This window comes from Chiloscyllium plagiosum, unplaced genomic scaffold (assembly GCF_037043375.1).
Source record: "Chiloscyllium plagiosum isolate Xiang-an unplaced genomic scaffold, Cpla_swu_hap1 HiC_scaffold_8, whole genome shotgun sequence".
Lineage (NCBI taxonomy): Eukaryota > Metazoa > Chordata > Chondrichthyes > Orectolobiformes > Hemiscylliidae > Chiloscyllium > Chiloscyllium plagiosum.
The window spans coordinates 47,531,525-47,546,284 of NW_028270146.1; the positions used below are offsets into that span (position 1 = coordinate 47,531,525).

General features: G+C 38.9%; 1 protein-coding gene across 4 annotated transcripts in view; it reads right to left on the reverse strand.

Annotated features, from left to right (window-relative positions):
• Window positions 1–14,760, reverse strand: part of cdc42bpb (CDC42 binding protein kinase beta (DMPK-like)) — a 206,776-nt gene that overhangs the window by 36,810 nt on the left and 155,206 nt on the right. For all 4 annotated transcript variants that reach the window (XM_043697465.2, XM_043697467.2, XM_043697466.2 and 1 more), the window contains one exon: window positions 284–382. In XM_043697465.2, coding sequence (XP_043553400.2) covers window positions 284–382 — 99 coding nt within the window. The remainder of the gene's footprint in view (window positions 1–283; window positions 383–14,760) is intronic.

Here is a 14,760-nt window from a genome sequence, read left to right on the forward strand (position 1 = left end):
TCAGGAATATGGGGGGAGGGGAGTGTGTGTGGCTGAGAGATAAATGGGAGGGGGTGGTGATGGGGGGGTAGGTAGCTGGGAACATGATAAGTAGATGAAGGTGGGGGGGGGCGATAGTGATAGGTTGGAGTGGTGGGTGGATCGGATAAGTGGGAAGGATGATGGACAGGTAGAACAGTTCAAGATGATGGTGGCGAGTTGGAGGGTTGGATATGGGATAAGGTGGGGGGGGGGTGAAAAGATCAGAAAACTGGTGAAATTGGCATTGATCTACAATACTTACATCCCTCCGTTCCAGATTGCTAGAAATTAATGGCGATGGAGAATGAGGAGATGCTTCTGGTTTTGGGCCTGCCAAATCAGACTCACTAATGGAACCACTCTGTAGAAAATAAGAAACAATTTCAAATAAAAAATTGCATGAGAATCACATCAAATTAATGTTTTAATTGATAATCATCGCCAATTGAAAAAAAAACATCCTGACAATTTAGTTAAGTTTCAAGTTAGAAAAATATTTACCTTTGTCACATTCTTTTTATAGTTATCGTATCATGTTACAATGCAGTATATCACAATTCTGAAGACCTTTGCATTTTTGTCACTAAAGACACATCACACTCTAAATGCACAAAGTGCTGTATAAGTAATTGGCATTTTAGACGGGAACCACTATGCCCCACTAAACTTCAAATGGAAGACCAACTGTCACAGATGCAGATTTGTTCTTCAGTCCAATCAGAAACTTGGGTCTAGATGTGAATCAAATTATTCTTGCTTTTCAAACCATGCCAATAAGACAGAAAAATCATTTTCGTTGCCGGCAAATTATAAAGCACATTGTCAAATACATAACAACTTTACTAGCTAGCTAAACTATTAATACAGTATCATTTTAGGAAACATTCAAATTAAAAGTTGCGTAAAACATTTGCAAGTCCTGCATAATAGCTATTTTGTCTGTTTTTAAAAAAAGAGAGATTCACACTTAAATTCTTTCCTGGCCACATAGCATCTTGAACCAATGAAGGGTTTTAGAATTCTTGTAATATGGCAAACAGATGCCAATTTGAATAAAATAATTAAATAAATTACAAGTTCATCTGTTTTACATGTTGGTCACCCCATCAAAATAAAATTCCTCAGCTCTGCTTCAAACAATAATGAATCTTTTTATGTCACGAGATTTGGTTCAATGTCTCATCTGAAAGACTGCATCACTAACTATCCAGCAACTATCCAGCCTCAATACTGCACTGAAATGTCAAAAATTTGCATGCATATGGAACCTTTAATACAATAAAAACATCCTAAGCATCTCACGTGAGCATAATAAAACAAAATATGACACCAAAACTACTGAAGACATTATTAGGACAGGCAACCAACCCTTTAGTCAAAGAGGTAGCTTTAAGGAGTGCCTTGAAAAAGGAAAGCAAGGAAGAAGTGAATAGCATGGTGGCTCAGTGGCTAGCACATCTCCCAGTGGCTGGGAGTGTCCCAGAGCTTAGTATGGGTGGTCTGATTTCTCCCCACAGTCCAAAGATGTGCGGGTTAGGTGGATTGGCCATACTAAATTGCCCACAGTGTTCAGGGGTGTGCAAGTTAAGTGGATTAGCCCTGGGAAATGCAGGGTTACAGGGATATGGTAGGGGGGAAAAGTCTGGGTAGGATGTTCTTTGGAGAGTCCTGATGAAAAGTTCTGATCTGAAACATTGACTTCCCTTCTCCTCTGACCTGCAGTGCTTTTCCCAACTCCACTCTGACTGTGAATTAATGTTGGTTAGCAAAAACAGGTGTGACAAGTGATTGGGACTTGGTGCAAATTAAGATAGGAGTAACAGAATTTTGGATCACCTCAAGTTTACAGAGCACAGAAACTGAGACACCAGCCTGAGGAGCATTGAAATAGACAAGTCTAAAGGTAGTAAAGATACAAATGAGATTTCAGTAGTAGTTGGGCTGAGACAGAGATAGAATCATGCAATGTTACAAAAGTAGAAACAAGTGGTCTTAGAGATGGTGTAAATGTGTGGTCAGATGTTGACCTTGAGATTTAAGCATAGAATGGTGCCAGAAAGAGGGAAGGATTGGTTAGTCAGGGTGAGAGGTTTGGAGCATGGACTTAAAACAGTGTTTTCAGTCTCCTCAATATTTAACTGAAGGAAACATCTGTAGATGGAGTACTCTATGTCAGATAGCAATCTGATAATTTAGCAACAATAAAGAATCATTTGGTGAGTATCCATGTTAGAACTAATACGGTGCTTTTCGTTGATGTCTCTGAAGGCCAGCGTACATATCAGAAATAGGTTACAATGACAATTTTTTGGGGATAGTAGAGGTTCTAATGGGATATGCAGGAAGAGAAGCAATTTGACATGTTTCCCTGGCTATGATTAGATGAAGAGAAAATGAGGTCTGCAGATGCTGGAGATCAGAGACGGAAATGTGTTGCTGGAGAAGCGCAGCAGGTCAGGCAGCATCTAGGGAACAGGAGAATCGACGTTTCGGGCATTAGCCCTTCTTCAGGAATCGATGGGCAAGAATAAAATCAGTTGAAAACAGTCCAATGAAGATGGACCACAGCAGAATGGCATTTGAGGAATATAGTGCAATTAACCATGTCAAATGCTGCCAACAGGATGAAGAAAATGCAAAAGGTTGTTAACTTGTGACAGTCTTGTAGGATGCCATTAGGGCCTTCAATATGAACCACTTTAGTGTTACAAAAGGGTTAGAAATCCAACTGGAAGGATTCAAACATGACGTTTTTGAAAGATGGGCATGGTGTGGAGGATTCTGTAGAGCAAAGGGATGTTGGAAATAGGGTGATTGTTTGCAAGGATGTTTCTTCAAATTTCTTTTTGAGATGGCTGATGATGGCAAATATAAAGAGTACTAGGATATGAATATTGCTAATTGTGATGGTGAAGAAGGAAAAGTAGGTGGTCAGCAGTTCAGTAGGAAAAAGTTGACGAAGCAGGGCATATGGAAATACAGTAAAAGTGGCCCAACCACAGCTAACAGATGAAATTAAGTATAGTATTAAATCCAAATAGGAGTCATAATACTTTGCCAGAGAAAGGTACCAAGCATGGGGACTGGGAACAGTTTAGAATTCAGCAAAGGAGGATCAAGGGTTGGTTAAGAGTGGAAAAATAGGCAATGACAGTAAACTTGCAAGAAACATAAAAGTGGGTTGCAAGCGCTTTTGTAAGTGCAAATCTGCAAATAGAAAAAAAACTAGTGAACACAAATATAGGTCCCTTGCATCTTAAATGGGAGAAATTATTATGGAGAATAGGAAATGACAGAGCAACTGAACTACTTTAGTTCTGTCTTCATAGAATACATAAATAACTTCCCAGGAATGTTGGGGAAGCAAGGGTATATTAGGAAAGAGGAATTGTAGGAAATTAGTTTTAGTAAAAAAAACTAGTGCTGGAAGAAAGAATAAGATTAGCTTATAAATCACCAGGGCCAAATAACGATAAGCCCAGGGTACTAAAGGAGATGGCCACTGAAATAGTGGATGCATTAGACCACAAGACCGTAAGATATAGGAGCAAAATTAGGCCATTCAGCCCCTTGAGTCTGCTCCACCATTCACTCATGGATGACATGTTTCTCAGCCCTTTTCTCCTGCCTTCTTCCTGTAATCTTTGATACCTTTACTAATCAAGAAGCTACTTCCGAATTAAATACACTTGAAGACTTAGCTTCCATAGTCCTCTGTGGCAATACATTCCACAGTGTCACACCACCCTCTGGCTGAAGAAATTCCTCCTCATCTTAGCTCGAAAAGGTCATGCCTTCACTCTAAGGGGTTGTGCCCCTGGGTCCTAGCCTCTTCTAGTAGTGGAAACATCTTCTCCACATCCACTCTATCCACGCCTCTTAGTATGCTGTAAGTTTGAATGAGAGCCTCGTCATCCTTCTAGATTATATCAAGTACAGATCCAGAGTCCCCAACCGCTCTTTACATGAGTAGCCTTTCATACTCGGAATCATTCTTGTAAACGTCCTCTGGACTCTATCCAAATCAGCACATCTTTCCCCAAGATACAAGGCCCAAAACTGTTTAAAATATTCCAAAAGCAGTCTGACCAGAGCCTTATACATCCTTAGCACTCTTGAAATGAATGCCAAGATTGCATGTGCCTTCCTAACCGCCAAATGAACCTGTACGTTAACCTTGAGAAAATTGAACGAGACCTCCCAAATCCCTTTGTGCTTCAGATTTCCGAAGCTTTTCCACATTTGGAAAATAGTCCACATCTCTATTCTTCCGACCAAAACATATAACCTCATACTTTGCCACACTGTATTCCAACTGCCACTTCTTTGCCCAATCACCTAGCACATCCAAGATCTTCTGTAGCCTCCCCGCTTCCTTAACATTACACTATTTGTCCCTCCAACTACTTTTGTGTCAACTTCCAAAATTCTGTACACTCTTGAACAGTCACAGCGGATTGGCAGGTAGCAAGTGTAAGGAGGAGGAAACAAGAAAAATGCTGGGAAAGTAGTAGGGAAAATGCTGGAGATTATTATTATAAAGGACAGGACAACAGGGCACTTAGAAAATACCAATGGAATTCCACCAAGCAAACATGGAGTTTTGAAATGGAAATCATATCACAATAAAAACAGTACCTTTTTTGGAGTTCGTAATTAATAGAAGAGTGAGGAAAAACCTGCATATCTGAATTTTTATAATGCTTTTGAAAGTCCAGCTTTAGAGTCTTGTAGTGCAAAATTAAAGCACATGGGATTGGTGGCAGTATACTGTCATGGATTAAGAACTGGTTAGCAGATAGGAAATTGAGTAGGAATAAAATGGGTCATTGCAGAGTGAAAAGTGATAACAAGGGAGGTACCACAGGATCAGCACTTGAGCACATTATTTACAACGTATAAATAAATTATTTGGATGAAGGAATCAAATGTAGTATTTACAAGCTTTTTGATGGCTCAAAACTATGAGATTGAGAGTTGTAACAAGGATATAAAAAGATTACAGGGCGATATAGACATTTTGAGAGTGGGCAAACATGTGGCAGATGCTGTATAATATGGATTAATGAGAGGTTGTCCACTTCAGTATGAAAAAAAGACTACAAAACGTCAGAGGACTCCTGTGAATTGATATATAAAGGGATCTGGGCGACCTTGCACACCAGTCACTGAAAGCAAAGATGCAGGTGCAGCAAGCTGTTAGGAAGACAAATGTTATGTTAGTCTTCATTGCAAGATGGAGAGAGTGAGGTCTGCAGATGCTGGAGATCAGTCGAGAGTGTGTTGCTGGAAAAGCACAGCATTCCAGAAGAAGGGCTCTGGCCCGAAACGTCAATTCTCCTGCTCCTTAGATGCTGCCTGACCTGCTGTGCTTTTCCAGCAACACACTCCCAATCCTCCATTGCACAAAGTTGACAGTACAGAAGCAAGTCAGTCAAAGAGTCATAGAGATGTACAGCACAGAAACAGACTCTTCGGTCCAACCCGTCCATGCCGACGAGATATCCCAACCCAATCTCGTCCCACCTGCCAGTACCCGGCCCATATCCTTCCAAACCTATTCATATACCCATCTAAATGCCTTAAATGTTGCAGTTGTACCAGCCTCCACCACATCCTCTGGCAGCTCATTCCATACACATACCCCCCTCTGCGTGAAAACGTTGCCCCTTAGGTCTCTTTTATATCTTTCCCCTCTCACCGTAAACCTATGCCCTCTAGTTCTGGACTTCCCGACCCCAGGGAAAAGACTTTGTCTATTTACCCTATCCATGCCGCTCAATTTTGTAAACCTCTATAAGGTCACCCCTCAGCCTCCGATGCTCCAGGGAAAACAGCCCCAGCGGTCTTATAGTATCTGCACAGGGCCTTAAGTGAGACTATGGAGTACTGTATGCAGTTCTGGTCTTTTTACCCAAGAAAAAATATGCATGCCACAGAGGGAACGCAGGAAAGGTTCATCAAAAGTGATTCCTGGAATGTCTGATTTGCCCGGTCAGGAGGATTTGGGTGGAGTGCGCCTGTCTTGAATGAGGTTTAGATGAATGAAAGGAGGTCTCATTGAGCCATAATTTTTTTTTTTTTTAACAGGGCTGGACGGACTGAATGCAGGGATAATGCACCCTGACTGTGGAATCGAGAACAAAGGGTCACGACCTCAAAATATGTGGTAGTCCATTCTGGAGCGAGATGAGGAAAAAGTTATTCACTCACAGGATGGTGAACTGGAATTCTCTAACGCAGTAGGCTGTGGTGATGAAATCACAATATATTTAAGAAAGTAGTAAAAGATTTCTAGAGGCTAAAGGTAAGTGGGGAAGTAGCGGGACATAGTGTGGAGATAAGAGGCTTGTGAGATGACAAAGCAGGCTCAATTTTCTAGGTTTCTATTCATGTGGAATTCAAATATTTATTAGCTTAAATATAATTGATTCACAACTTTGACTTCAAAAGGTTTTATTACTGTAATACAATCTCTCTCACTTTAAAACCAGCTTAATGGAATCTTACTTTGAATAGGAACCATGCAAAGCTATTTAATTTAATTTCAATCACTTAGTTTCAAGCATATAGAACTATTACAAGATTATACTAATATATGCTATATATTTTATTTTTACTTCTTTCTGTACCTTTAGTTCAATTTCTGAAAATGTACTTGGATTGCAGGCATATAATAAGAGCCACTGAACTTGAAACGTTAATGCTGCTTTCTCTCCACAATGCTGCCAAACCGGTTGGGTTTCTCCCGCAATGCCAGTTCTTGCTTCATATTTCCAGAATCTGCACTTATTTATTATATAATATCATGCTACTTGTCAATTATTAACTCAATCTAATGGTCTGACCAATCAAAGTTTAAACAAATCATTTCCAGAAGAGTATTTCAACCCAATGTTATTTTGTTTCTGGGTTTCTAGTCTCCATTTCAATCAGAATGTAATGCTCTCCCAGTGCTATATGTCAGATTTTAGATTTGAAAGGACAAATGTTGTGGACATTCCAAGTAACTCTGAATGCAATTAGTATAACCAAAGGGTAATCAGCTCTTCCGGTGGCATGTTATGTCATTCAGGACATGAAAAAGAACAGATGCAAATCCATTGGAAACTTGATTTGCTTAAAATAAAGCTGAATTTTCCAGAACACAACGTGATATAGAGAATTGTGTAAATCTCTCAGTGACCTTCGTTTATTTAAGAGATTACACAAAAGAATTCTCTATTGTTTGGTACAAGTTAGATATTATAATAGGTATAGCAAATTTTATACAGAATTAGTATATGATTTATAAATATTAAACTCGCTTTCAAAAGGGAAAGCTGAAAACTGTATAGCTGTAATTTGCAGTAATGTGTTCTGAGTCATAGGACTATGAATCTAGTAGTTTTAGAGAAGTAATGAGATGTGTTTGGCAGCACATGAAGGATATTTTCATGATTTTGTTTAAATGCCATGGCTTTCTGTGCTACCTCTTGCATACGAGGGAACTCTGCTGCTGAAAGCCAACATAATTTCTAAACTAGAAATTATGATTTTTTTTATCCCCATTCTCAACTTATAAATAGTTCAATGTTGCAACAGTTGCACTGCGTGTTGCATTTTATTAAAACCTGACAATCAGAACTAGCTTAGATTTATAGTTAAGCATTGTGCGCCAAACAAAAGTTTTTTTTTGTGTATTCAGATTTCTAACTTGATTATTGTGACATTGTTTAGTCTTTATGAACCTCATTTTTGTTCCTGGTAGATCTTTCTGGTCAGTTGCCGATGTATTTGGAACTTATTTTGGCCCAAACTTTTGGCTTGAATTCTTAAATTTCCCGTGCTTACTTTGCATAAATTGATGTCACAATAGGTTGAAGGTTTATGGAACTATACTTGCATAAACCTATCATGAAATGAAAGCAGCTGTGAACAATGTGAACACAAGACCAACAATTGAACAAATTTTACTGAGAAGTCAACAGATCTCTTTCTTCTTTGGTTACTCTAACAATGTCATTATGAAATAAGACTTCAAAATGTTGCTTCCTTTATTCGGTCTCAAAATTCACACATTTCTGTCCTGAATTCTATGTGCCACCAGGCATATGTGTAGCGTATGGATTACTGCACATTAGTCATAGCACAAAAGTTTAATGTCAACTGCAAACAAACATGATTAACATCTTTTTTTAATCAACGTTTTGTAGGATAGAACAAACAGCAATACTAAGCACTAGAAAATCATTAATTATTGATTTACAATGTTCATGTACTTCATTTTTAAATCTTCCTTTTCAATTTTGAGTATTAAATACTATTATAGATCTCGGTCAATTGTTAGTTGAATTTGCAGTTTTGCACAGATTTATATTTGGGGGCTGTGACCCTGAAGTCATTCCTTGCTGCGTCAATTGCTTTAATGTAACTACTTAGCTTTTGTAGCCTTGTTATAGATTATTTCATTTTTGGTATGAATGTCCATAGTTTGATATTGTAATGTTTTGGGCGATTTTCTTGAGGGTTTTCTTAAAAAGAACCAGGAATATCAATGGTTGTGTCTCTAGTTATCAGCCTGGATAGGAGTGAAATAAGAAACTATTTTCTTATGCAGAAAATTTAGTGTCCAAGTGTTTTTTGAAACATTTAGGAGAATACAATTTGAACTACTTTTATGTTTTATGGTATTACTCTACTGCCAGATCAACTGCACAAAATAAATTCATAAATGCTTCAAGATCTTAGAAGCTTGAAAAACATTTCACATAATAGACCTGAACAAGATCCAGTTTTTCATTTAAAAAACAACTATTTAACAAAACAAATATAAAAATTCAAACCGCAGTGGTAAAATAACTGATAGCAGTGAAGAAAAACTACAGGTACACTAACAGAAGCTATACTGGATTTTAAATTTTGCTAGATTTTGGGTTAGGCCCAAGACCTAGGGTCTTGAATGATTTGGACCGATCAGACTTCGAAGAGTAAAGGGTTGGGTGGAGCATGAAATAGACAGATGGTACACTGTAACACCTCACCTGAATTGTCCAGGGAAGTTAGAATAAACTTTTTTTAAAAATGATGTGCAGCACATTCTAAAAATGTCCCATTAATAAAGTGCTGGTTCATACACAGCTACTTTGTACATGTGTAGCTATACAAAATGTCTAGCGACAATACAAACCTCTTCGAAAGTAAGGAAAAATAGACATTTCATTAAAAGTAATTAGAAAGTGTCAGCTCATGTACTGAAAATCGCTTAAGGGTGGAAGACTGACATTATTCCCTTGGTTCTTTTGCACCCCCCATTATTCCTGGACAGTGAAACTGACTGCAGTGGGGAATTAATAATCCAAGGCAATTCTGCTTTAATTTTCTGACCTGTTTAACATTTTCCAATTCTAATGCAGTTTGATATTAGTGTACAATGTAGTGAGAGAATGTTGCACCATCATAGGCATTGATTTTTAGATGAAACATTAAATCAAGTCAGCAGCTGATCTCTCAGGTGGATGTAAAAGATCTCATGGCATTAGTCCAAGGTCCTGCAGCTCAAGTCCTATCCTTAATAAGCATCACTAAATATAGATTAGTTGGTCATTATCACATTGCTGTTTTGGGAGAACTTACTGTGTGCAAATTAGTTGAATTACTTCTGACATAACAGGAGTGATATATTCCAAAAGGACAACTATTGGCTGTAAAGCTTTTGGGATCATGAAGAGATGACATAAATGAAAGTTTCAAGTTTTACTTTGTCAGTGTTGCTAATTACAAAATGTTTTTCTAAATAAACAATGTGACCTGACATTTAAACCAATGTGAAGAGAACACTTCCAGAGTTCATGTTCCCTTTTAGTCATCTTACATTAACTATGATGCCAAAATGAAAGGCTTGTATTTACAAAGTATCTTTTAGCAACAAAATACTTTTGGGCTGCAATCATTGTTGCAATGATGGATATTTTAGAAGCCTTACTAGCGCATGTGATTTAAGCTGATACTCCAGGGCATCAGTGAAGGAGTCGCTGCACTGATACAGGATCAAACATCGAAAAGAGACATTAAATTGAGGCCCTGGTCATTTATACTCACTTGGTATACCGAAGTCACTTACTCAACTTCTTCCTACACTTAAAATAATTAATTTCTTTTTCATCAAAACACACACAGTATTGGCAGTGGTAGACAATTAAGAGTTTCAATACAATTTCAATTGTTCCAATTAAGAAAGGAAGCAAGCTCATGTACTGTATGTACAGTTTTCTCTTTGTATGAAATGGCAGACACTTACATAAATGAATGCAAGGTAACACTAAGCAGCAAGTGTTCAACCATCGAATAACTTAATGAGATAGAACTCATCATGGTACCTCATCAAGTCAATTAGTCCTAGCCAGCACAACATAATCAACAGTATCATTCTTCTCTTGTCCTGTTAGAAGCCTTTGATCCCCTCTCAGCATATACCCTTCACTGGCACAGTGCAAACAGAACAGCTGCTTCTAAATGTCAGATTATGCCAAACAGGTTTAAGGGAAAAAGGATGGTGCAATTTGACTTACCCAAAATTCTCTCTCCTTACTACACAAATCAATTAATTTCCTTATATAATAATTAATGATTCATCCTGCCTGAGAAAGAGGACTGGAGGGAATCACGAGCAAATTGTAAGTCATGGCAAACTAGACGCCATATATCTGAAGATCTTTGCTTCAGCATGTGGCTCACATTTTGTACAAACTAAATATCACCACTCCACTCGCGCCAAAAGATACTTTTAGATTTGCTGAATACGCGATGATCTGATCTTGAACTATCTGATACCTTGTTTCATGAGAATTGCTATACCAAATCTATGCTATAGCGTCCAAAAAAATCTACAATTAAGTCTACAATGACCCTCCCATGCTGTCAGCTCAGGGTTGTTACAGGATGGTTATCTACAATTGGCAGACTACTACGGAAACAAACATGTGTAATAATGCTTTGAGAATACTTTGGCTACAAAGCTAACTTAGCTGAAAATGTGTTGCTGGAAAAGCGCAGCAGGTCAGGCAGCATCTAGGGAACAGGAGAATCGACGTTTCGGGCATAAGCCCTTCTTCAGGAATGAACTATGATGCCTGAAGAAGGGCTTATGCCCGAAACGTTGATTCTCCTGTTCGCTGGATGCTGCCTGACCTGCTGCGCTTTTCCAGCAACACATTTTCAGCTCTGATCTCCAGCATCTGCAGTCCTCACTTTCTCCTACAAAGCTAACTTAGCCATGACAACTTTTCAGTCATCAAATGGTGAGCCATAAGCTGATGCAAAGATCTGCTGATAGGGACTTTTTGTCAATCTTCATGGTAGAAAAACCATTAGTATACCAAAACTTCAACAGAGTTAAGGGGCAGAGGTGAATGTAGTGGCCATATGAAGATGATGCTGGGGATGTTGAAAAGTCTGATGAGGAAAAAAAAACCACCCAGACCAGATAGGACTGCACTCCAGGATTCTGAAGGAGATAGCTGAAGAGATTGTGGAGCATTGGTGATCATCTTCAGGAATCAGTGGAGTCAGGGATGATCCTGGAGAACTGGAAAATAGCTAATGTAATACCCTAGTTTAAGGGAGGGAGGGAAGGAGGTAGCAGATGGGAAATTAAAGGCCAGTTAGCCTGACCTCAGTCATTGTTAAAATTATTAAGGATAAGTACTTGGAAGTGCATGGTAAAATAAGGTTGAGTCAGCATAGCTTCATCAAGGAGAGGCCATGCCTGGCAAATTTGTTGGAATTTTTGAGCAGGTAACCGTCAAGTGAGACAAAGGAGAGCCTGTGAATACGATCAATTTGGATTTCCAGAAGGTCTTTGACAAGGTGCTGCACAGGATGCTGCTAAATAAGATAAGAGCCCATGATTTTAGCAGCAAGTAATCGGCATGGACAGAGGACTGACTGATTGGCAGAAGGCAAAGAATAGGGATGAAGGGGTTTCTTTCAGGATAGAAGCTGCTTACTAGTGGAGTTCTCCAGGGGTCAGTGTTGGAACCACAACTATGCATGTTATACATTAATGATCTGGACAAAGAAACCGCGGGCAAATATAATCAGTTCTGCTATAACGCATGTTTCTTCAACATCAGATAGACAGGATAGTGAAGAAGGTATTGGATATGCTTTCCTTTATTGGTCAGAGTATTGAGTACAGGAGTTGGGAGGTCATGTTGCTTTTAGAATATGGTGTGCAGTTCTGGTCTCCTTCCTATTGGAAGGATGTTGTGAAACTTGAAAGGGTTCAGAAAAGATTTACAAAGATGTTGCCAGGGTTGGAGGATTTGAGCTACAGGGAGAGGCTGAATAGGCTGGGGCAGTTTTCCCTGGAGCGTTGGAAGCTGAGGGGTGGCCTTATAGAGGTTTATAAAGTCACGAGGGGCATGGATAGGATAAGTAGACAAGATCATTTCCCTGGGATGGGGGAGACCAGAACTAGAGGGCATAGGTTTAGGGTGAGAGGGGCAAGATATAAAAGAGACCTAAGGGGCAATGTTTTCATGCAGAGGGTGGTGAGTGCATAGAATGAGGTGCCAGATGAAGTGGTGGAGGCTAGTACAAAGACAGCATTTAAAAGGCATCTGGATGGGTATATTAATAGGATGGGTATATGAATAGGTTTAGAGGGATGTGGGCCAAGTGCTGGGACTAGATTAGGTTCCGTTACCTGGTCAGCATAGATAAGTTGGACCGAAGGGTCTGTTTCTGTGCTGTACATCTCTATGAATTGGCTGACAATGCAATTGAAAACTTTAGAACATTTGTAAAACTTGAACTTTCCTCACTTGTATTGGCTATTACATGATGCCGGTCCCATTGGTTTAAGTGGTACTGATATTATGCAATTTTCTTACAACATGAGGTCACATGGGAATGGGACTATTGCATCAGACCAGATTGTAACACAAACAAAGGTGGAGGGAGAGGTAGTATTGAAGAAATAGGGAGGCTACAGAAGGACTTGTACAGGCTTTGAGAGTGGGAAAAGTAGTGGCAGTTGGAATACAAATGAGTGCAAATGCAAGGTTATGCACTTTGTAGAGATATAGACTATTTTCTAAGTGGGGAAAGGCTTCGCAAGTTTGAAGCATAAAGAGACTGACAAGTTCTAGTTCAGGATTCACGTAAAGTCCAAATGCAGATTCAGTTGGCAGTTAGAAAGGCAAAGGCAATGTTAGCATTCATTTTGAGTGGACTACAATACAAGAGCAGAGATGTACGGCTGAGGTTACATGATGCTCTGGTTAGACCACATTTGGAATATTGAGAGCAGTTTGGGCCCCACATCTAGGGAAGTGTGTGCTGCCCTTGGTGGAGTACAGAGGCGGTTTAAAACAATGATCCTGGAAATGAAGGACTCATCATATGAGAAGCAATGAAGACTCTGTGGAGCTTGGAAGGATTGGGGAGAGGGGGATCTCATTGAAACTTACACTGAAACTCAACAGGCCTGAATAGAGTAGATGTGGAGAAGCTGTTTCCGTTAGAAGGAGAGAAACTAGGATACAAAGAGACAGTCTCAGTGTAAAGGGACAATCCTTTAAAATTGCGATGAAGAGGAATTTCTTCAGGCAGAGGGTGGTGAATCTGTGGAACTCTTTGCTGCAGAAGGCTGTGGTGGCCAAGTTACTGACAGTATTTAAGGGAGATATAGATAGGCTCTTGATTAGTATGTGGATCAAGGGTTCTGGCAGAAGGTAGGAGATTGGAGTTGAGAAACATATCAGCCATGATTGAATGGCATAATAGACTTGATGGGCCTAATTCTGTGCTCAAATCTTATGGTTTTATGTTGCTACTTGAGTTGCCTACAAAGTATTGAGCAATACTCTAAGTACAGAACCACATGCAAAGTTGCACATGCACTATGGCCAGACTGAGCCAACACTAGCCAAAGTCAGTGATATCATCATGGATGATGTTCCTTATTCTTAAATTATCATCTTCCCCATTCTCTTTTTGCTGGTAACACATACTGAGCTTGATATCCAGGGGAGGCAGCTCTGGGATAATACCTAATTAGGGTCCAAATCTAAATCTGAACATCATGCGTCAAATCTTTTAATGTGCTAAATCTTTTGCTTTATTAATCTCAAGACTTACATAGGAAGACTATTGGCAAGGGTCCGTGAATTTAAGATGCTCACATCCAATGAAAATCAGCAAAAATAGTGATCAAGAACAGGTATGGAGAATAATTTTTCTCCTCCTTAGCTTAGCACATGAAAACCCCAACTGCACCTTTGTTTTCAAGCTGTGCAGAGCAGGGGTGGAGCATTGTTCTTTGAGGTTTTGAATGGTTTAGTGGCTTATTGCGAGATTTAAGCACTGGGCCCAACTTTTAAACTAGCATTATTTTACTATTACACAAATAAATACAAGATATTTATTAATAAACTGAACAAAACTGGATTCCAGATAAGAAACAACAATCTAATGTTTAAATTCATTCACTATAATTTATTTCATTATTTATTTCACAATTTAAAATCCACAGCAAACATGCCTACTTATTCTTAGCTATTTATTGCAAAATTTGTAATTTTGATGTTAATGAAATTACAGCGAAAGTACTCACTCTAAATTCTAAACTCTAAAATCAATGTAATTATGTTTTCAAAATATATAAAAAAGGTAAATAAGATTCAGGCAGCATAAATGTGAGGAAAATTTTCTTTATACTCCAGCATATAACTGTAGCATCAAACATATACGTAC